At 43.9% G+C, this 23,384-nt stretch overlaps 1 protein-coding gene across 1 annotated transcript in view; it reads left to right on the plus strand.

Moving 5' to 3' along the window:
* The window catches only part of sugt1 (SGT1 homolog, MIS12 kinetochore complex assembly cochaperone), a 34,481-nt gene extending 13,093 nt beyond the window's left edge, over window positions 1-21,388 (plus strand). Inside the window, exons 7-13 of the mRNA XM_077723858.1 lie at window positions 3,095-3,120; window positions 3,326-3,351; window positions 4,747-4,843; window positions 11,006-11,113; window positions 12,884-12,974; window positions 16,237-16,409; window positions 20,148-21,388. Of these exons, the coding sequence (XP_077579984.1) occupies window positions 3,095-3,120; window positions 3,326-3,351; window positions 4,747-4,843; window positions 11,006-11,113; window positions 12,884-12,974; window positions 16,237-16,409; window positions 20,148-20,249 (623 nt within the window). The 3' untranslated portion in view covers window positions 20,250-21,388. The remainder of the gene's footprint in view (window positions 1-3,094; window positions 3,121-3,325; window positions 3,352-4,746; window positions 4,844-11,005; window positions 11,114-12,883; window positions 12,975-16,236; window positions 16,410-20,147) is intronic.
* Window positions 21,389-23,384: the final 1,996 nt, after the last annotated feature.

Here is a 23,384-nt window from a genome sequence, read left to right on the forward strand (position 1 = left end):
ACTCTCATAAAATCACTTTTCCTTAGCACCCGCTTCCTCTGAGCGTTGGCCTGGAACTAGTAATCATGTCGCAACAACGCCCCCGTTGTGTGGTGATCGGGTGCTGTAATTGTAGCTTAAAATTATGAATTTTTTATTGAAAGTTTTTAATATCGTGGGCAAAAATTATTTGACGATAAGGATCGTTAACGTTTTATCGTCCAGCTCTAGTTGTGATCACAATATTGTTCATCTAATAACCAGGCTTCAAGATGCTTGGCGACAAGGTTCAGAGACGGGAGTTCTTGTATGGTAATTGGTATTGAGTTCCATCTATGTGTGGCACAAACAAAGCAGGTGCTTTCCCTAAATGCACTCTTTATGAAGGGACCTACTGAGTCATACCTGAATTTTTCTCCAAAGGCATTGGCTGAAATGGAAAAAAAAGCATCCAGATGTGTGGGAGTTTGGAAAATGCTTTTTTATACTACAGCCTTTTAAAAATCACTAGTTATAGAACTAGGCTCCATAACACAGCCTTCTTAAATCTTAGAAAATATCAGATCATATGTTTTTTGAATTTTAGATTTTGTGATACAGTACTGGCCCACGGTGGACATATTTCTAAATACAAGAACAAATACGTACGTGCTGCCAATGTATTATATTTTTTTATTTTATCCTTGCGTTCAAAGTTGTACTGATACTCAGAAAAAAAACAACACTACAAGACTTATGTTAAATTCTAAGTGCCTTGGACAGACAGACCTGGAAATGTCTCTTCTAGTTTAATTTTAGATAATTTCCCCTTATTTTAGGAAATATATATTCAATGATTTGCTGAGAATCTTAATTCGTAGATTAATCTCAATGTTTTCTATGATGGTGTACGTTTTCTGGAGTAGGATTTCTACAATTTTTTTACTTTCTTCTGTCATGTACTGTTCTGCTGAGAATCTTAATTCAAAGATTAATCTCAATGTTTTCTATGCTGGTGTAAATTTTCTGGAGTATAAGTTCTACTATTTTATTCTTTATTTGCCCCACTGTAAGTGAAACATTTATATCATATAGTGAAGGGGAACTTTTCCTCCATTCAGAAAACGTGTAAAAAAACATTCTGATGTTGCGGTACATTAAACGTTAGTGTAATCACAATATAGTAACACTCGAAATAGTGCAAAGCAATAATATCTTGATGTTCACACGAGTGAACCGTGCGCGGTCTCGCGTACACAATGAGGCAGTATAACATTCAGCTGTTGACGTCCATATTCACAATATGACCTACTTTGTTCAACTGTAAACACAAAAGAAACACTAAATCAGTTCATTCCTCATCTATGAATCCCTCGAATTCTTCATCTTCAGTGTCTGAATTGAACACCTGAGCGAATATGGCATTCAACACCCAGGGACCATCTCATTGAAGTCCGTCATTAATTGAGTCTGTCATTAATCGAGTCCGTATTGCTTTAGTTGTCTGGCAGCTGCCTTCCTGAAAGCTCGAACCATAGTTGAAAATGATATATCAGCCCAGCCAATTACGATCCACTGGCAGAGAGTGGTGTATGTTGTCCGGAGCTGTCTTCCAAGGGGGATAATGGACTTGTAAGCTGTTTGCATAGTTGCAAGACCTGTTGCGGCTCAATATTGAGTCATATATAATATACAGTTTGTAGTCTAGCTTTGAATGCTGTTGATGCCAATCTAGCGGCTGGAGTTTGAAGAGTAACAGTCAGTTGATTGTTCACTCGTGTTTTCGTCCAAAAGGTCCAAGAGTCAAAGAATGGAAACAGAGGCAGAAATGTGACAACAACTCGTCGAGTTTAATAAACATAGCGCTATGTGACCGTCAATGCGATACAAACAATGGCTTCTTTGTCATTGAGGGTCCGGATAGGAAGAAGAAGCGAGCTTATGAATGGGAGGCTCAGGGTTATTTTCATGCTGACTCAAACCGTAGACAACTGGATACTCGCTGACGCTGCTTGTCGTAGTTGCGAGACCTGTTGTGAATCAATATTGATCCATATATAGTGCACTGGATTATAAGTTGCTCAGTCACTTTTGAAATAATTGAAGGCTTTTAGGTGTACCTTTATAGTGCAGAAACTACAATACTTAAAGTATTTAAATAAAAAAAAAATCTATTATATTTAAATATTAATGCATTATAGCGCTTTCAAAGCCTGTAACTGTGATATTTAATAAGTACAGTAATTAATGGTTGTCCTTGTTTACTCTACTATTTTGTATAAGCGCGAAAATATGTAGTATGGAATGTAGAAATAATAGGAGTGATCCTACTCTGCGATTTTTCGATTACAGCGGCCATGTCTGGTCTACATTATCCGCAAAAAAAGGGGGAACTCGTACGAAAATATGTAGTATGGAATGTAGAAATAATAGGAGTGATCCTACTCTGCGATTTTTCGATTACAGCGGCCATGTCTGGTCTACATTATCCGCAAAAAAGGGGGAACTCGTACTTGTTCCCCCGTCTCGTCATCTATTATCCCATTTTTTTTATCGCAGTAAAGTGCTCCAAGTGTCACAACTTGCAATATTTGTTTTAATTATGTTTTTTTCCACCGCTGTTAGTAAATACAATAATCCCTCGCTGCTTCGCGCTTCAGCTATTGCAGAGCTTCGTGGATTTTTTTCAGGAAATTTTTTTTTTAAAGATATTAAATTAAAATTATAAATTACATCGTCTTTCAAGGTGTGGAAACAAAATATTCTATTAGAATGAGTAATTTCATCATTTTATAAATTTTAAAACACAAAAAATGCACGTATGTGCAAAGCATCATGGGGGATCACGGCCGCATCACAGCCGCAACACGCCCGCACCACGGCCGTATCACGGGCATAAGCACGCAAGCTGATTGCTCACTGAATGTACTCGACCCATTCACCACGGAAGCCCAAGCTTCTCCCGATGCCCATTCTCAGTCCACGCTTATCTCGTGCTCTACAGTAATGTTCAATAATGTTTAGAAAATATGAATTGTTTATGGCTCTCTTCGTCAAAAAGGTTCCCGAGCCCTGGTGTAATGTATGATATAGTTAAGCTTGAAAAACAACCACATTTTCTTTTTTGGCCCAACAGAAAAGCACAACGGCAGTGTCAACATGGTGAGTGTTTTTGTTTATGCCAGCCCATCCCCCCTGTGGCTGGCGTTGCCTTCCCTATCAGTATTACAATTTCAGTCTTTAGACGGACCTAAGTAAGCTGAATGTGAAGTTATTTTTCCCTCTGGATACTATTGTTGTTTTATTTTTGTTATATACTTATGATGTCCTTTTGATGTAATTGCATACCGGGGGCTACATGATGCAGAAAATACCAGCCGTGCCACTTGTGAAGTAAGTTTTTTTTTAATATTTTGAAGATTTCATGAACCTCTTAGTACTGTCAGGTAAATGAAATAAAGTATGTAGAATTATATTTTAATCCTCTATTACAGTCAATAGAATTTTTCCACAAAACCTCTAGCAATACTTTTTCATAATGAAATGAAAGGGTTAATCTTAATATCTTTAAAAAATAGACCTTATGTAGCACCTAATAACTAGAACATTTAAATGACCATGGGAAGATCCCTATTTTATGTTTGGTAAAACAGCTGTAGATTTGACCACATATTTCGTGTCATTAATCCTGCTGAAAAGCCCTGTGACAACCTATTTTTTTAGTCTTTGGGTGTAGACGACTAGATTTGGATTTGCAGGATCTTGGTACAGTATTTCAAGGTGTTTCGGATGCCATGCACCCAAAAAAGATTCCCAAAGAAACGAGTCTTAAGATCCTGCCCAATACTTATCATTAGGTATGTTTCGCTGCATACTCATCTTTTCTTTCATGCTAAACCCACATGAGCGTGTTGTTGGCTAAAAACTATCTTGGCTTCAAAGTAGCCCTTTAAAAAAAGTTGTTTCTGATTGAGAGTGAGAAAAAGTTTTTTTCTTCCATGCCTCCCAAACTATCTGCTGGAAAGCAAACAGCGCCTTATGGTTAGATTTGTAGACTTCAGGAAAAAGAGATGCTTACATTTGTTTAAATTCAATTATAGTGATCTTTTGAGAACATTGTTTAATTCTCTTTTCTATCCCCCTCACTGTGAACAAAATACATGTGTTCTTACTGTATTTACTCGCATATAAGCCGCTTTTGTCGAACAAAAAATGATGACTAAATAGAAGGTATGGCTCATATGCGCATAAAACACGACATTCACGAAACTTCAAGTTGACACCGCCATGGCACGATGATGTCACAAAGAAATGGTGCCGTGACGACACGACGCAAGGGGTGGCTTATATGCGATAAATTGTAAAATTAAAAAACGTAAAGGCAACTTTAAGGCTTATATACACAGGTGGCTTATATGTGAGTAAATTTGGTAATTATTCCTGTGAAAGGAGATATTGTCAGTGGCAGAAAGCATGTGCCTGACGTGAGGGTCGACAGACTTGACACACATCTGCCTTTATTGAATGGTGTTCCTTCGTCTCTAAGGCTTTTAACATTGATTAACCATGGGTCCCAATATATTGGGAAAGTGCTGTATGTGCTAAAAATCAAAACCAAACCTTTTCAGGCAGTTGTTCAAATTTCCAACCATAAATAGGATTGTTCTTCAATAAATAACAGCTCCCTTTCTTTCATGAAGTTATTTTTTTTAAATAAATAAAATAAAACCTCAGTTTAACTTCTGTAATTTTATTTCAGACAATTAATTCATTGAGTTTATCTGGCAGACATGACTGGTACCAAACAGAATCACAAGTCATCATCTCTGTTATGGCAAGAAATGTCCCAAAAGATGGGGTGTGTGTCAACTTCATGGAAAAAGAGGTATTTCTGCCTTTACTATTATTATGTTTTAAATTATTTGCTTCTAGATCCATACTAAACTGGCAGAAACTGTGATTTTGTTTATTCCCCACATGACTCAAACACTACTGTACATTCTTACATATTTATGAACATAATTGCCATCAAAGTACAGATTCAGGAAACATTTTTCTCAATTCACATTTTCCAACTTTTTAACTTTCTAGAAGACAGAAGGTGCAATTTTTTTTCAGAAAACTACCACTCGGCCGCATTCTCTGGGGCAGTGCTTCTCACTTATTTTCAGTCCCCCCCCCCCCCCCCCCCCCCCACACACACACACACACACACACACACACCCAACCACAAAATAGTATTTTTCTCTAAAGTTCTAAGTACTCCGACATAACTTCTGGAATAAACTCTGACAGTTATCCCCCCATTGCTATCTATCGACTGAGTGCAATGACACTTTATTCTAGTTTAAACACAAATTATGTTTCTTGAATCACAAGCTCCCAGGTATCGAATATTACGTATTTATGTCGAAAATGTCTTTTCCTTTGTCTGTATTCTCACCCTCTTGCTAGTGTGACATTGATATTTCCCGAATACGAGATGAATAAAGTTATCCAGTCTAATCTAATCCACTCTCAATAAATTACTGGCTGTTAGCTGTGTGACCCTCCAACTCTAATTACTCAATGTCTGAAGGGAACAGCTGGAGAATTTTGGCTGCATTGCTAGCCATATGAGATGTCATTTCCTCAGAGCTTGCAGATTTTTTAATGGAGTGAAAAACATATTTAGGTTATTGTTTCAATTCTTTACTTCCTATCAAAGCTATACTGTACTTCATTTGAAATGACTGCTCTCCGTTTAGGAACAGATGCCGGATTAATTATGTAAGAATTACAATTAATAGTTGTGGTGTATTTCCACCCAACACGTTGTAAAGCTCCCGTGTGCAGTAAAATATGCAAGTCTTATATTTTTGTTGACTGCTGCAGAGCAGTGCATTAAATCACACCACAAGATGTGTGCAACTACTGAGTAAAATATCCGTCAAATGTTCAAAATTAAACAATTGAACAGTTTAATGTGATAATGGGACCCGCCTAGGTTCAAACTCGAGTGTTTTCGTCGTTATGTCAGAGCCCATGGACTAGGATCTTTCATGGCCAAGGATAATAATAATCGGACATAGGCTTTGTCATCATCATTGACTCGACAAAAGCCTAAGTGTCATCATACCGAGAAACTACGTATGACGAAATTGGTAGTGCGTCTCCAAAAGGTGTGTTTTCCCAGCAAAAGACCCAAATAAGTGATAATTTCGGACTCGTAATTTGGCTCTCTGCTGTGATGGATACATCGCATCATGCCCCGAGCGGATCATTTACCTCTGTCTTTCACTCACCTTCAGTCAGCCAGTAGGAGGCAGATCACCCCCAACATCTTTCCATATTACCTCACCTCAAAGTTATTACATAGAAGGGATTGTGTGTCACATTACCGCAAGTTTAGAGTCCTGGTGGATGAGGGAAAAAACTGTTCTTAAGCCTATTTGTCCGTACTTTGTGGGACCCATAGCGTCGATACCAGTGGTCTCAAACCGGTCCTCAAAGGGCCGCAGTGGGTGCAGGTTTTTATTCCAACTCAACAAGGATACCTTTTGCAAGTGCAATCAGTTAATTAGAGCCAGGTGCTGCTTATTTTAAAGACACCTGATTGGTTAAAATGTCGGCACTGAATCGGTTGGAACAAAATCCAGGACCCACTGCGGCCCAGCCCAATGTGGAACCGGTTTGAGACCACTGGTCTATACAGTCTAATTTGTACAGGAAGTACAGAGGATGACTCCGTACACAGCCTTGAGGGCATCACTGGACGTTTGGTCGACGTACATTTGGTCGACGGACGTTTGGTCGACGGACGTTTGGTCGACGGACGTTTGGTCGACGGACGTTTGGTCGACGGACGTTTGGTCGACGGACGTTTGGTCGACGGACGTTTGGTCGACGGACGTTTGGTCGACGGACGTTTGGTCGACGGACGTTTGGTCGACGGACGTTTGGTCGACGGACGTTTGGTCGACGGACGTTTGGTCGACGGACGTTTGGTCGACGGACGTTTGGTCGACGGACAGTTTGGCCGACGGACAGTTTGGCTGAACGGACAGTTTGGCCGAACGGACAGTTTGGCCGAACGGACAGTTTGGCCGGATCGGACAGTTTGGCCGGATCGGACAGTTTGGCCGGATCGGACAGTTTGGCCGGATCGGACAGTTTGGCCGGATCGGACAGTTTGGCCGGATCGGACAGTTTGGCCGGATCGGACAGTTTGGCCGGATCGGACAGTTTGGCCGGATCGGACAGTTTGGCCGGATCGGACAGTTTGGCCGGATCGGACAGTTTGGCCGGATCGGACAGTTTGGCCGGATCGGACAGTTTGGCCGGATCGGACAGTTTGGCCGGATCGGACAGTTTGGCCGGATCGGACAGTTTGGCCGGATCGGACAGTTTGGCCGGATCGGACAGTTTGGCCGGATCGGACAGTTTGGCCGGATCGGACAGTTTGGCCGGATCGGACAGTTTGGCCGGATCGGACAGTTTGGCCGGATCGGACAGTTTGGCCGGATCGGACAGTTTGGCCGGATCGGACAGTTCGGCCGGATCGGACAGTTCGGCCGGATCGGACAGTTCGGCCGGATCGGACAGTTCGGCCGGATCGGACAGTTCGGCCGGATCGGACAGTTCGGCCGGATCGGACAGTTCGGCCGGATCGGACAGTTCGGCCGGATCGGACAGTTCGGCCGGATCGGACAGTTCGGCCGGATCGGACAGTTCGGCCGGATCGGACAGTTCGGCCGGATCGGACAGTTCGGCCGGATCGGGCAGTTCGGCCGGATCGGGCAGTTCGGCCGGATCGGGCAGTTTGGCCGGATCGGGCAGTTTGGCCGGATCGGGCAGTTTGGCCGGATCGGGCAGTTTGGCCGGATCGGGCAGTTTGGCCGGATCGGGCAGTTTGGCCGGATCGGGCAGTTTGGCCGGATCGGGCAGTTTGGCCGGATCGGGCAGTTCGGCCGGATCGGGCAGTTCGGCCGGATCGGGCAGTTCGGCCGGATCGGGCAGTTCGGCCGGATCGGGCAGTTCGGCCGGATCGGGCAGTTCGGCCGGATCGGGCAGTTCGGCCGGATCGGGCAGTTCGGCCGGATCGGGCAGTTCGGCCGGATCGGGCAGTTCGGCCGGATCGGGCAGTTCGGCCGGATCGGGCAGTTCGGCCGGATCGGGCAGTTCGGCCGGATCGGGCAGTTCGGCCGGATCGGGCAGTTCGGCCGGATCGGGCAGTTTGGCCGGATCGGGCAGTTCGGCCGGATCGGGCAGTTCGGCCGGATCGGGCAGTTTGGCCGAACGGACGTTTGGTAGTCGGATTTGCTCGCTCTCAAAATGATAATCATGAGAGAGAGAGTTTGTAAATGCCAGAGCATTAATATTTAAATATCTAATATCAAAATTATCTAAAAATTGCATAATATTGGCGTGCCCACCCGCTTTCCAAACTGCGGCCCGCTTTTTAATCTGGCCCGCCGACGTTGTCCAAATTATATTAATAATCAAGGACCTCATTCATTTCCCTTTGCCCTGCAATACCCCTGTTCCCCGAAAGATTGCGCACTAGTCTTGACCTTTGTTGGAGTGTAACTTGGAGAACAACATGCCGCTCTTCACTCTCAATTTAAAGACTTTCTTTCGTTGAATAATGTTTTTAATGTTGCAAGTAAATTTGAAAATACATTTTAACCTTCAATTGTATCATTTTTCTTACATTTCAATCCCCAAGTTTGATAAATTACATTGCGTGTCCAAATGCTCCTGGCTCCTCTGTCAAATTTAGTATCAATTCTGGCCCGCGAATCAGAAAGTTCGCCCACCCCTGGTCTAGACAAACATGCCTCTTTTATACTATTATTGTCCCAACTGAACACAATAAGCTGCCATTGACGGTAGTAGACGTCCGATTCCTGTTGACTGAGGTGCAGATGCTAATTCTGTTATTAGAGCTCCATCTAGTGGATATATAACGCAACAGTCAACATGAATCGGATGTCTACCGCCGTCAATGGCAGCCAGACGTCCGGGTACCGATCTTGCTATGGGATAATCATTATCACTAGACGTTTGTTCGACGAACTGTCCGTCCATCCGAAGGGACGTCCGTGTACCCCTCGAGGGGACCCAGAAGCGAGGTGGGGACCAAGTCTAACAGTTTGTGCTCGGTTGGTTAAGAAGTTCTTTATCCAGCAGCATATGGAAGAGAATAGTCCAAGGTGGGAGAGTTTGTCAGCCAGAATGTCCGGTATTATAGTGTTGAAGGCTGAGTGTTGAGTCAATGAAAAGCTTTCTCACGTAATTCCCTATGGTGCGCCAGGTGGCTCGGTGCTGTGTGTAGAGCAATGGCGATAGCATCCTCAGTGGACCCGTTTGCTCATGAGCAAACCGGTGAGGGTCAACTGAGGGAGGGATTGTATCCCTGATATGGCGGGCGACAAACTTTTCCAGGCACTTCAACATCACAGGCGTGAGTGCAACAGGCCTATAATCTAGCTGAGTACAATTAGTCAATGGTTGGCTTTTTGGGGACAGGGATAAAGGTGGCAGATGTCCGGGAGGATGGAATGATGGGTTGTTGCAGGGAACAATTGAATTTTTTTGAGAAAACTCCAGCCAGCTGGTCACAGGCTTTGAGCACCTTCCCAGGTACTCCGTCAGGGCCAACAGTCTGCCTGGTTTTCACAGACCACATTACCAGTCACTTTGTGTTCCTGAAACTTCAGTGTACTGCTGCAGGGTGGTGGTGGGGGTGTTGAGACTGGGTCTGATTTGCCAGTCTCAAAGCGGGCAAAGAAACGGTTCAGTTCCTCAGCTAGTGAGGCATCTGCATTAACAGACCTATTATTGTCATTGTAATTGGTAATATGTCGTATTCCCTGCCACATCTCTGGGTTATTTCCTGTAAAGTACTCCTCAATTTTCCTTATATTTGATGCCTTGGCCTTTTTAATGCCTCTCTTCAGCTCTGCTCTGGCAGTGCTGTATTGTACCTTATCCCCTGATCTGAAGTTGGTGTTATTGCATTTGACGAGGGGCTGTGTCTCCTTCGTCATCCAGGGTTTTTGGTCTGGAAAAACCTGTATATGTTTATTAACAGTGATATTGTCCGTGCATTTTTTTTGATGTAGGAAAGAACAGTGTCCGTGTAGTCCTGGAGGTTGTGGTGTTCGAAAGGTTCCCAGTTGGTGCCGGAAAAAAAAGTCCTGCAGCTGAGAAAGGGCATCCTCGTGCCAATTTTTTATTATTTTTATTTGTGGCCTTGTTAGCCTCCGGTGTGGAGTGTATGCAGGGGTGAGGGATAGGCAGAGATAATCTGATCCAGCCAGGTGAGGGAGAGAAGTGGCTTTCTAAGCACGTTTGATATTAGAATAAACATGGTGTAGAGTTTTGTCTCCTAGTATGACACATCACGTACTGAATCAACTTAGGCGAAACAGTCTTTAATCATGCTTTGTTGAAGTTGATAGATCTGAAAATACAATGCTTTTGCCAATTAATTCATTTCAACGATCACTTCGAAATAGCGTTCGGCTAGCTAGCGATACCGCCTCGTCAGGGATTTGCGCGTGTAGCCAAGTTTCCGTGATGAGAATAATGTTGAAGTTCCTAACATAGCAGTTGGTAGCAATCTGAAGTTCCAACTCATCCATTTTGTGGGTGATGGATCTGGCGTTGGTCAAAAAGATACTCGGAAGCGGTGCTCGTTGTGATTGCTGCCTTAGCTTAGCGGCTAGGCCCGCCCGGTATCCGCGCTTTTGCTTTCTCTCTATTCGCCGCCTCCGTTGTACTCCAAGTGGCCAGACTATCCCGGAGGTTTCGAGATGTCCTCTGGGATATCGTGGGTCCGTTGGTAGTCTGTTGTGACAGATATATCGCATTTACTTCTGAGAGTAATTAAATCCTGGCGACTGTAGAATAATGAACGACACCAAACTGGAGAGCATACAATTGTATCTTTTTTTTTCTTACATTTCAATCCCCATGTTTGATTTATTTTTTTATTAAATCCAAGTTCTCAGATATTTTTGCAGGATTTGGCTAACGTTTACAATCCATGTTTTTTCTGTAGCTCTCAGCCTCAATAAGGCTGGCATCAGGAGAAAACCATAAGCTCAGCATATATCTTCTACATCCAATCGTCCCTCAACAAAGCAACTTTCGGATCCTTAACACAAAGGTATGGCTTTTAGAACACATTTTAAAACAGTTGTCAATATTGATGAAAAAAAAGATCGTCATTCACCTTTGCTCTCCCAGCTGACTAATGGGAGGAGCAGGTGGGCTACACGCATATATGCGTGTGTGTGTCATATTGTTCTCTAAGCCCTCTAGTCTGTATTTTAGTAAGTCCAGGAATCATACTCCAGAAAATTTTAAACTCTCACATTTTCTGGAGTATGATTCCTCGACTTTCTCAAAAAAAACAGACTAGAGGCCTTAGAGAACAATATAACAGTAGATACTGTAATTAACACCACCATAAAAAACATTGAGATTAATCTGTATTTTAGTAAGTCCAGGAAACATACTCCAGAAAATTTTAGACACAGTTCCCGTGCAAAATGACCCACCAGAACCGAGTGGACCCGCTTTTTAATACACGTGTCCGCACTTTAGACTGGTTTTGAATCGGCAGAACACTTCCACCTAATGGACAAATAAATTTACTGCAATTAGGTCCGGTACCGGGTTAAAAGTTCCTTTTTACCGGGAAATCAAGCACCTTGGGCTCGGTTATAGTCTCTAAAAATTGCCATTACTTTTATTAATGCTGCGGTATTCGTATTCATTTAATGCTGTTTTCGGCTGGATTTAAAGTCATTTTTGTGCATTTTGGGGTTTTTCGCCATTGACGTCCATGGCTGTCGTTCACCAGGGAAATCACTACCCTGGACTTGGTTTAAACTTCCAAAGAGCTCCAGCATCTGTATTTAATCATTAAATGCCGTTTTCCGCGTGATTTAAGCACATTATAAATGTTATAAATATACAAAATATTCCTAAATACTCTTGGCATGGGAAGAGTATTCAGGAATATTTTTATTAAGCGGCAGCACCATATTTGACCTTGTAGTAGTTGTTTAATTGATAACTCTTTGGAGTTCGATATATGCAGAAATACATACCTGTTAAATATATTTTAGTTTTAAATAATTTCCCAACATTTTAGGAAATATATATTTAAAATGATTTGCTGAGAATCTTAATTCAAAGATTAATCTCAATGTGTTCTATTCTGGTGTAAATTACAGTATCTACTGTTATAACACCTCTGTTGTTATCTGTAACTTGTTATTTTAAATGAATGTTGTGATCAGTAACGGACCGAGTTTGAAAAACTTGGACACACAGGACCGGGGACGGGGCGAGCGCGTCGGCTAAATGTTCTTCGGCTAGATAGTCGGTCGGCCAAATAGTCGTTCGGCTAATTCTACGTTCGGCCAGATGGTCTTTCGGCGAGTTGGCTGTCGGCCAGGTGTCAGTCGGCTAAATGTCTTTCTGCAAGTAGACCGGCCACAGTGTGTGCGTGTGCGGTGGTGTGTGCGGGCGTGTGCGCGGGCGTACGCGCTCATGTTCCTTTTCTTACACAAGCCCTCTGGCACCGCTCATTAGTGCAATATGTCTCGACATACTTTGAGTTTGGCCCCCACATATCCCCTAAGTGTATTTCTCCCACTCTCTCATCCTGTCCTATTGTTCTCCTTCTCTTTTTCTACACACACCCATGCTCTCACCAAGCTTGACTTGACAGTGGTTTCGAACAGGTGCCTTCTGCAGCCTCAATAATCATTTGCTGTCTACATGTACAAGATGTCAGTTTAGCTAAGTATTATTTTTGTCTCTGCATACAAAAGCAAACCATTTTTTTAACAGAGGGTTATTTCCCATGTTCATTTTTCACTTCCGTTTCAACTACCACCCCATCTGCTCCCCCTCTTCACGCCAGGTGGAGATAAAGATGAAGAAGACAAATGCCATCAGATGGGAGAAGCTAGAACGAGAAGAACAGGAATCCAACATCAAACACTTGGTTGCAAGTGAGTCCATAGTTTTATCTTTGGTGCCAACTTGACTCATGCGCTTCTTTTTAAGCCTGTGCTACCAAAAACTCCTCAAACCACTCTCTTTGTCACCCTTCTCTCTCCTCTCCCCTCCCCCCACCATATTTTAAAATATGTTGTGTACTAAATTGAGTGTTAACTGCTTATGACTTCAGTATTTTACTACATATTTTCAATGGCTGCCTGGTATAATCATTTATACAGCAAGTACATTTTGAAATGTTAAGTATACAAACAGACTAGCCAGTGTGGTCAGCTAGCTCAACATCTTGCTATGTTTGCTCCTGTCATATTTTAACATCTTTTAGTATTCCATCTTATGAGATCTCGGAACTATGGCCGCACCTTATCTCATCTTCTCCCGCTTTATCTGAAGTTGGGTCGCGGGGGCAGCAGCTTTAGCAGGGAGGCCCAAACTTCCCTTTCTGCAGCCGCTTAATCTAGCTCTCCCGGGAATATCCCAAGGCACTCCGGGCCAGCTGGGAGACATGGTCTTCCCAGCGTGTCCGAGCTCGGCCCCGAGTCGTCCTCCCAGTGGGACGTGCTCGGAACACCTCTCGGGGGAGGCTTTCAGGGGGCTCTCTGATCAGCTGCCTCAGCCAACTCATCTAAATCCGGAGGAGCAGCGGCTCTACTCCAAGCCCCTCCTGGATGACCAAGCTTTTTACCTTTTCTGTAATAAAGAGTCGGGACATCCTGCGGAGGTAACTTATTTCAGCCGCTTAGATCTGGGATCTTGTTCTTTCGTCCACGATGCACAGTTTGTGACCATAGATAAGGGTAGGAATGTTGTTGATCGACCGGTATATGGAGAGCCTCGCCTTTTGGCTCAGTTCCTTCTTTACTACGACAGACCGGTCGGTGCAAAGTCTGCTACTCTGTCACTCTGCACCGACCCGCCTTTTGATCTCCAGTTCCAGTCTTCCCTCGCTTGTCAACAAGACCCCAAGGTACTTAAATCTCTTCCACCTGAGTAAGGACCAGATCCCTGACCCGGCGAGCGCATCCCACCTTTTTCTGACTGAGGACCATTGTTTCAGATTTGCAGGTGCTGATTCTCATCCCGACTGCTTCACATTCTGTTGAGAATCGTTCCAGTGAGAGTTGGAGATCAAGACTTGATGAAGCCAACAGAACCACATCATCCTCACAAAGCAGGGATGCCTTACTGAGGCCACCGTACTGGACCTCCTCAACGCCATGGCTGCGCCTGGATATTCGGTCCATAAAAGTGGTGAACAGAATCGGTGACAAACAGATCTGACTTACTGCCGGCTATGGGGAACAGACTCTGACACCGGCCATAAAGGGACTGGACCCCGTGTAACGGGTTCCGGAACCCCATACTCCCGAAGGACACTGCCGAACGCCTTCTCTAGGTCCACAAAGCACATGTTGGGCGAAATCCCTTGCCGAACCTGCTTCCCCCTTCTGAGACGTCGCATGGTAGACCAACATTTCCTTGAATCAATCCGGAAGTAATTTTCCATGACCTCACAGAGCTCCTGCCATGCCCCGGTTTTTCCTAATGGAGCACCAGAGTCGCGTGCCGCTTGGCCACCTACTGGCTACTTCTGGAGTCCCATGGGCCAAAAGTGCGAGATGCGACTCCTTTTACAGCCTGACGGTGTCCCTTACCGCTGGTGTCTCCCAGCGCATTCTGGGATTTTCGCCACGACAGGCACCGACCACCTTGCGGGCGCAGCTCTGGTATGCTGCCTCAGCAGCAGAAGTGTGGAACATGGTCTACTCGGACTTAATGTTCCCCGCCTCATCCCAGACGTGAGAAAAACTCTGCCAGAGATGGGAATTGTTACTCCTTCTGACAGGAGACTCTGACAGGTGTTACCAGCAGACCCTTACAAAACATTTTGGTCTCCTGGGCTGCACGGGCATCTGTCCCCACCATCAGAGCCAACTCGCCACCATGTGGTGATCGGTTGACAGCTCCTGCCGGTTGGCAGCCCCTCTCTTTACCTGTGACCGAGGCATGCGGTAGTAGGTCCAATGAGACGACCACAAAGTCGATCATCAAACTGGGGGGCTAGGGTGTCTTTGTGCCAATTGCACATATAGACACCCTTTATGCTTGAACATGATGTTCATTATTGTCAATCCTCGAAGAGCTCGGGAATCCAACAATAAAACACCACTCGGATTCCGATCAGTGGGCCGTTTTCCCAACACTTCCCTCCAGATCTCACTGTCATTGCCCACATGAGCATTGAAGTCCCCCAGCAGAACAATGGAGTCCCTCAAATGGGCATTCCAGCACCCCTTCCAAGCACCGCTTGGTGCATACGCACAAACAACAGTTAGGTCCTGTCCCCCCACCCGAAGATGGGTGGAAGCTACCTCTTGTCCACCGGGGTAAACCCCAATATACTGGCACCGAGCCAGGGGGCAACAAGTATCCCCGCACCCACTCGGCGCCACTCACCGTGAGCAACTCCAAAGTGGAAGATTGTCCAACCCCCCTTGAGAGCAGTGTTACCGGAACCCAAGCTGTGCGTAGAGGTGAGCCTGATTTTGTCGAACCGGAATTTCTCAACCTTGCACACGAGCTAAGGCTCTTTCCCAACCAGAAACGTGCCATTCCACTTCTCAAAAGCCAGTTTCTGCAGCCAGGGATTGGACCAGTAAGGATCTCACCTTTGGCTGCCACTCATCTGTCGTCACACCTGACCTCCAGGCCTGGCTCCAGAGTGGGGCCCCGGTGACCCTCGTACGGGCGAGGGAAGATGTCATCCAATAATGTTGCTCATTATAAGACGTCTTCTGGGTCAGGCTTTGTCTGGTCCCTCACCTCAGACCAGTTTGCCATGACCCTACCAGTGGCAAAAGGTCCCAGCCAACCTAGCTCCAAGGATCATTGGGACAGACAAACCCCACCACCATGATAAGGTGATGACTCATTGGGGGGAGTATGGCCGCACTTGCCCCCAATATGCCTACTGTCTATTTTATACCCTATTTATTCAAATCTATGTTTGGAATACCTTCATTGCCCTTCCAAGTTATCTGTTATTGCAGCCTTGAAGAATATAATCCCTCTCAAATTGAAAGGCAAAGTAGGACTGTAAAACCTATGCAAAACCTACACTAGTACGACAAACTTTTAGAAGATCAAAACTGACTGAGTTGAGAAGTATGGTTCAAGCAATGAATAATTGCTGGAATGTTTTACCTTTGCTTAGTTTTGCAGAACCTAATTTGTTAAGTGTATTGTCATTAACAGATCAGTGCATTACAAGGATCCACCAAAGCCACAAATGGGACAAGATGGTGGTGGACATTAGCGAGGAGGAGAAAAATGAGAAATTGGAGGGTGATGCAGCACTCAACCAGCTCTTTCAGCAAATCTATGCCGATGGCTCGGACGAGATACGGCGTGCCATGAATAAGTCTTTCGTGAGTATCTCGCTGGCCCTGTATGTCTCTGTTTTTTTCAAGCCTGCAGTAAACAATCAACTATTTTCCACACTATAAGGTGCACTTAACAGCCTTCATTTTTTTAAAAACCTGACCGTGTTACCACTCGCTTGCTGTCTTTGTAAAAGGATTTTGTTGGCATTTTCCAAATGTTTGCTTTTTTTCCTCTAACACTCGATAGTTTAATTTATGCCAAAATGGTGTGCTAGATGGGCATATTAATTGCCCGCCTTTAGCATATCTCGCAATGTCACTTTTTTTCTAGGGGTCATGAGATGCCTTAGATGTCTTAGGATGGATAGGCATAATTTTCATGGGTGATTCGAAATCCAAACAAAGCTAGAGTAGGCCCGTTATAGTCTTCCTCAACGAGGTTACATGTGCGATGCAAAATTTGAGCAGAAAGGGTCGTCCTGCAAGAAAGGGTTGTCCTGCATATAGTGGTTGTTACTCACCGGCCAACCCTTATAAGATAGACTGTCCTAGAGCGGTGATAGGGACTCCTGTCAGGTTAATATTCTTTGGCTAAGAACAGTGCTTCTCGAATATTTCAACCCCCCACCCCAACAAAAAAGAGTAGTTTTATGTAAAATTCTCACTACTCCTTAAGCAAACTCTGAAAGTAAGCACACACTGCTATCCCACCAAGTAAATGTGCAGTGACAATTTGTATTCTATTCTGGTAAAAAGGATGTTTCTTAAATTAAAAGCTCCCAGCCAGGCCTATTTCGTGATAGTCCGGAGTGTTGGAAGACACAACCTTGAGTGTCCCGAGTGTTGGAAGACACAACCTTGAGTGTCCCGAGTGTTGGAAGACACAACCTTGAGTGTCCCGAGTGTTGGAAGACACAACATTGTGTGTCCCGAGTGTTGAAAGACACAACCTCTATATTGGAGGGGAGGTTTAAGGGTGTATCTTCATGCTTCATGCTAACTCCACCTTTCAGACAGCTGGGATTCACTGACGCTGTGATTATCGATTTGTTTTTGCTGATGATGATGCAAGCTAGGCTGAGTGCTGTACACCAAGTCAGTACTTTCCTGAACTGAACTTTCTTCTCTCTTCAAATGCCCCCCTCAGTTATTTTGAAGATTAATTAAATTATCCATTTCTGTTATTAGGCAAGTTAATGACTGCTTTACATTATATCAGTCAATTCTTTAATGTTGCCCCATGAAAATATATAATTTTTATAAAAGGGAATGAAAGTGGTGTGATAGATCTGAAAATACAACTTCAGGAGCAGGTTAAGAAAGAGTGAGATCAATTTAAATAGGAAATAGATTTATTACCGGACTGCAGGATTGTTGGAGAATGCTCAAACAGCTGTGAGCCGCTCACAGTCTGTTATCCTCGCAATTCTCACTGAATGACCAGCAAGTGAGTCTTAAATACAGGCGAAACTGACAGTTGTCACCAGGACTTTGGACAGACAGGTTTCAGTCATTTGCAGGGGAAAAGGTAATTGATCAGTGTCGGACAGTTGAGGGTTTGTGCTGACATGTCATCTCAATCACAAGACTAAGATTGATTAATCAGTCAGACTGTTGAGTGTTTATGCTGATCTCAGCTATTCACAGTTTGTATGAGAACGATGCTTTTATACTCACAAAAACTATTATAAACTTACAATTCCCTCCTGTGTGAGTATAAACACATCATAACCTTGTTCGTTAGCGACGCTACTTTTGAACAAAATTCTTCACAAATTACTTCGAACTGGAGTTTAGATCGACTAGGAGTGGGCGAAAGTCCCTCGAGGAGCTGAGTGAGAATCGCTCCCTTGACCTCCCGTTTGGGACGATTGCCTCATGGCCTGATGTCTCACAATAGAAAAGACATATTAATCAGTGTCATGCAGTAGCACAACATCAGGGTCAGATTGGGATATGAATTGTTGCATATGTATACGAGTTAGCATTAGCTGGGTTCCAACAATAATCGTACGTTTGTTCAAAGTTGAGAAGCAGGGCAAACAACAGGTTAGGATAACAAGCACAAGAGCAATGACAGTCACGAGCGGTAGTCTGTGTCCATGAGCCCAAGAGGAACCAATCAAGCCATCTTTGTTGTGGTATCTGATCTTTGGTTATAGCGTCCTGTATCTTCTTCATAGTTTGTAGGGCATCATGGACTGAGTAGGATGCGCCGGCAGGGATGAAGGCGGTGAGGTCCTGTCCCAATGTGGAAATGACCAGCACTTTCTTTTTATCACCTTGACGAGTATAAGGTCGCCTGGGGACAGGACCTCCTGTGTGGGAGACAGAGAAGATGTCGACTGATCATTTGTATTTTTCACAGTTCTTTCTTGGAACATTTCGTATAATCACTGAGTGAGGGGATCTGTTTCTCCTTTCTCTTCTACCACCAGTCTGAGTCTTAATGTTCCATTGGTTCTTTCAACGAGTCCAGGACTTTGGAGGCGGCAGGCGCAACGATATTTCAGGTTGACTCCAAGATGCCGTCCCACAGTTTGGACCACGTGGCTCACGGAGTAAGCACCATTATCACTCCAAATGACTCGTGGTATTCCATGGCTTGGAATGATCCTTTTGCATATGGCTTTTGCGACTGCAATGGTGTCAGCTTTCTTTGATGGGCATATCTCAACCCACTTGGTAAGTGTGTCAATGATCTCAAGACAGTACTTGTATGTGCCATTTTGGTTTAGTTCAATTAAATCCACGTGTTTGCAGAGTTTGCGGTTTCTTTGGCTGCTTCGTCTGCTCGCTTTTTCCCCAATGAGACAGGGACTTGTCCAGCCGTGTTTGCTTTACATGTGCAAATAGCCAACTTCATTGGTAACTGTACCGCTTTCATGAGTTCTGTGTTTGACCGGGGATCCATTGGATATTTTGATTCCTCGTTTATTTTAACCTTTTGTAAGAAGGTTTAGTCTCAATTGAAGCGCTGTCACCTTTTTTTGCAAATGGAGACAATAAAACCAATATAAACGAGTTCCCTATGGTTTATGGCGTTACTCGCTTTAAAATTTTGAGGTCATTCTAAAAGTGAGTACATTTTTTGACACACCCTGTATATATAATCTTACTTTTTTTAGATACTATAGCTATGAATGAAACCATCAACATAGTAATGATAGGAGATTATTGCTGTGCTCCATTTAGGCTGCTGTTAGCAATGGAGCGCTTACTAAGACGAATTCGCCCAACTCATCAGAACACTGGTTCAAGTGGTGGAGTCGGTTAAATGACCGTGGCAGAATGAATCTTGCTTGCGTGATGTAGTTTAGGGGCCCCTTCGGTCATGTTTTCAGTGTATAGTGCTTCCAATGTAGAAATCTGTATCTCTCTTTAACATTGTAATGTGCACACATTTGCATGGATTCTAACCAAATTCTTAAGCAACAATGATAAAGACAGGAATAAAATTTAAAAAAAAAAATCCTAATGCTGGTGGTTTGAAACTGTTCTCTCGTTTAGATGGATACATTTTTTTTTGGCATGCGCTCTTTTAGAAAAAAAAACACTTAGTTTTTTCCCCATGAGTCAATTCATCAGTGTGAGTGCTCACTTCAATCCCACTGAATCTTCTGAAACAGGTTAAACCCTCAAATGTTTTAAAATTAATACATCCAGTACCGCTGTTGTCATCTAATTTGAGATGAAAGCATAACTAAATTGTAAATGTAATAGCATTATTTCACTGCATTATCGTTCCCCCACCCCCTCCCTTCTCTCTATTTGCCTGTACAGACGGAGTCGAACGGAACGGTTTTGAGCACCAACTGGAAAGATGTGGGAAAGAGAAAAGTGGAAGCAAGCCCCCCTGATGATGTTGAGTTGAGGAACTACTGAATTTCCCCCTCCTTTGTTCTCCTCCCTTTTCTCCTTCGGTTTGACCCGAGAGTTCTTATTAACCCTGCCCGGAGTTAAGCGGAGGGGTTCAACGTTATCCATTTTTCATCACATAACGGCGTTTATCGTGGCCACTTCACTTAAGCCATTTGTTCAACCAACCAGTATGTCATTACAGTTCAGCTAAGCGGGATGCAGTTTGGAATTGCGAATACTGATGTGTTGCGATGTAAAGGTATGTTTAGGATGGCTAAGGGGCATCATCACTATAAAGGGCTTCCGGTAAACATCTGAGCACAGTACATAGGTGGAAATGTTTTTCCTATATCTTTTCATCATCACACATGCACATGAACCTCTGCATACATTGTTAGAATAAAATATCAATTAATTGACAGAAAATGAATTCTTAATTTAGGGAACAATGGTTGCTGCCTTGGGATTTGAATTGAACATAATTGTAATTCAAACCTAGGATATCTCAAATCATTTTACAATGCAAATTAATTAAATGTAAAGCAATTCTAGCATATCAAATGGTATGCTCTAATAGGTGGCCAAAATCACATTTATATGATTTAGATTGGCAATAATCACAGGTGTTCTATTCACCGATTCCACAACGCGATGCAGTGGGTGCAACATTTCATTTTATTGTGTGGTGGCCCATGTGCATGAGATTTAAAACGTAAATATGTATTTCTCATATGCACCGGTCAGTACCAGTGTGCGCTAAACCCTTGCCCAACAGCCACACTTCAAATTATCTTAGCATTATCATGGACATTGCTTGCTATCATGTCTAAAAAGCGAGTCAATGCAAAACATCCAGCATTTGTTGTCTGATTTCCTTATGGCATGATTATGTCTGATTACATTAAAATATGGAGTTGTACCATGTTAAAGTAAATTGCATATTGGTGGACAGATGGCTTTTGTGTAGGTAGGCCCAATATCCCAGATCATGTCAACAAATCACACGGTGAATCAATGGCCTTTTATTTTGAATAATCTTTACATAAAAAGTATGACTATGTAAAATAAGGTCAAAGAGCTGAGAAAGGTAGGTTTTTGAATGATGGATTTAAGGCAATTTTGGTATGATTCCAATCGGAATAAAAACATTTGAAAGACCTTTATCACCTCGATATCACTTGTATAATTATTTCAAGTTAACTTAGAATTATCATTTAGATTTTTAAAAAATTATAATTTACATTGCTATTCTTGTTGTTTGCACATCGTAAAACATAACTACCATAAGTGGTTGTACGGCGCTTACTTCTTTTTCTGAATAACTCCATGCTTGGAACATACACTGCTGGCACAAATTAAAGGAACATTTAAAAAAAACCTATTAAACCTGTCTGATCATTTTCTTGTTAGTTAAGCAGCTGAGGGCATTGTTTTCCAATGGGGGTGTGTTACGACTCCCCCTGGGGTATGATATACCAGGGAGTCGCAACTATCACAGCAGACAGGTTTGGTCAAAGATGAGTTCGGACAAACACTGCAAGTAGCCTTAGTTATATTTTATTTACAATAAAGTCATTAAAACAGACTACGGGATAACATAGGGGAAGCACGAGATATTAAAGTGGCACCCTCAAATAAACACGGTAAAACCCCCTCCCAGACAGGTGTCCAAATGAACACCCACAAAATACAGGAAATAAGACCATAGGATGCCACTGTTAAACTGATGTAATATAATCTAGACAGGGGAATAACTGTGTCTAAATGCACAAACTATATGTATACCCAAAGGTGTCTAAACTTATCTCAAGTCCCCCTATGCAACCCAAAATCATTAACAACACATACAAAATATACCAGGGAGTAACATACTCCCAAGCCTGCAACTCAGCAAGGCATCAAGGGCAAAGGCAAAGGCAAGGGCGAACTGACAACTGAAAAGGGTTTAAATAAGGGCAGGATGTGAATCTTGATTGAAGGAGTGACGATTGGGGATTTAATTACAGCTGTGTTGGCCTGGGCAGGGCTTTGTCACAGGGGTGGAGCCACAGCTGCAGGTAACTGTAAAGAAAAGAAAGCACACACCTACATAGTGTGTGTCCAGGCTGCCAGCCGTAACAGGGTGTGTGTATGTGTGTGGAGGTGTGTGTGTGTGTGTGTTTGGGGGGGGGGGGGTGGATGTGTGTGTGGGGGGGGGTGTGAGTATGCGCGCGTATGCGTTGGTATACGCGTGTTTACACATATATAAAACATTTGCAGAAACTCTCACCTACTGAAGACACAACTCTCAAGGCAATGAACGACACAAGCGAGGAACAAGGCAGACATGGACATATCCCTTCAAGGTTCTGAACATGGATTTTATCGAGCTGAACCAAGGTGGCATATACAGGTACTGTCTGGTGGTCATTGACTTAGTGGGTCTACATATGTCCAACCACGAAAACGGATGCCATGGCAGAAAAGCCATATGCAAACGGATTCCAAGCAATGGAATACCACGAGTCATTTGGAGTGATGGTGGTGCTCGCTTCGTGACTACATCTTGGAATCGACCTGAGGTATCATTGTGCCTGGTGCCCCCAAAGTGCTGGACTCATTGAAAGAACAAAAGGAACAGTAAGACTCAGAGTGGTGGTGGAGGAGACTGGAGAAACAGATTCTCATACTCAGTGGTTAAATTCTCGGTCTCCCACACAGGAGGGCCTGTCCCCAGGCGACCTGGTACTCGTCAAGGTGATAAAAAGAAAGTGCTGGTTATCTCCACTGGGGACGGACCTCACCGTGTGATAATGACCGCTAACTTCACCAAGTTGGCCACCACCGTCAACGCTGATGAACTAGTGTTGGACCTCACGACCGGGATCCAGTGTGGGGCTCGGATGTGCCCCTCAAATACAAACACTGGTCAGTCTCCTCCAAAAAACCTAATGGGTGTGTTCCCCTGAGTGCGTGTGGCAAGGAACGCCATGCGTCTGGAGACCATTGACTGCAGGTTCCGGGCCTGTGACGGCGCATCAGTCTGGCTGCGGCAAGGCCGAGAGGCCCAGGTAGCTGCCACGGCCCAGGTGATTTTCCAGGGCCACCCTGCTCTTGACAGAGTGGCCACCCAGCGGGGAGGTGTGTGTGCCATTGTGGGACACTCGTGATGCGCCTTCA

This window comes from Stigmatopora nigra, chromosome 9 (genome assembly GCF_051989575.1).
Source record: "Stigmatopora nigra isolate UIUO_SnigA chromosome 9, RoL_Snig_1.1, whole genome shotgun sequence".
NCBI lineage: Eukaryota > Metazoa > Chordata > Actinopteri > Syngnathiformes > Syngnathidae > Stigmatopora > Stigmatopora nigra.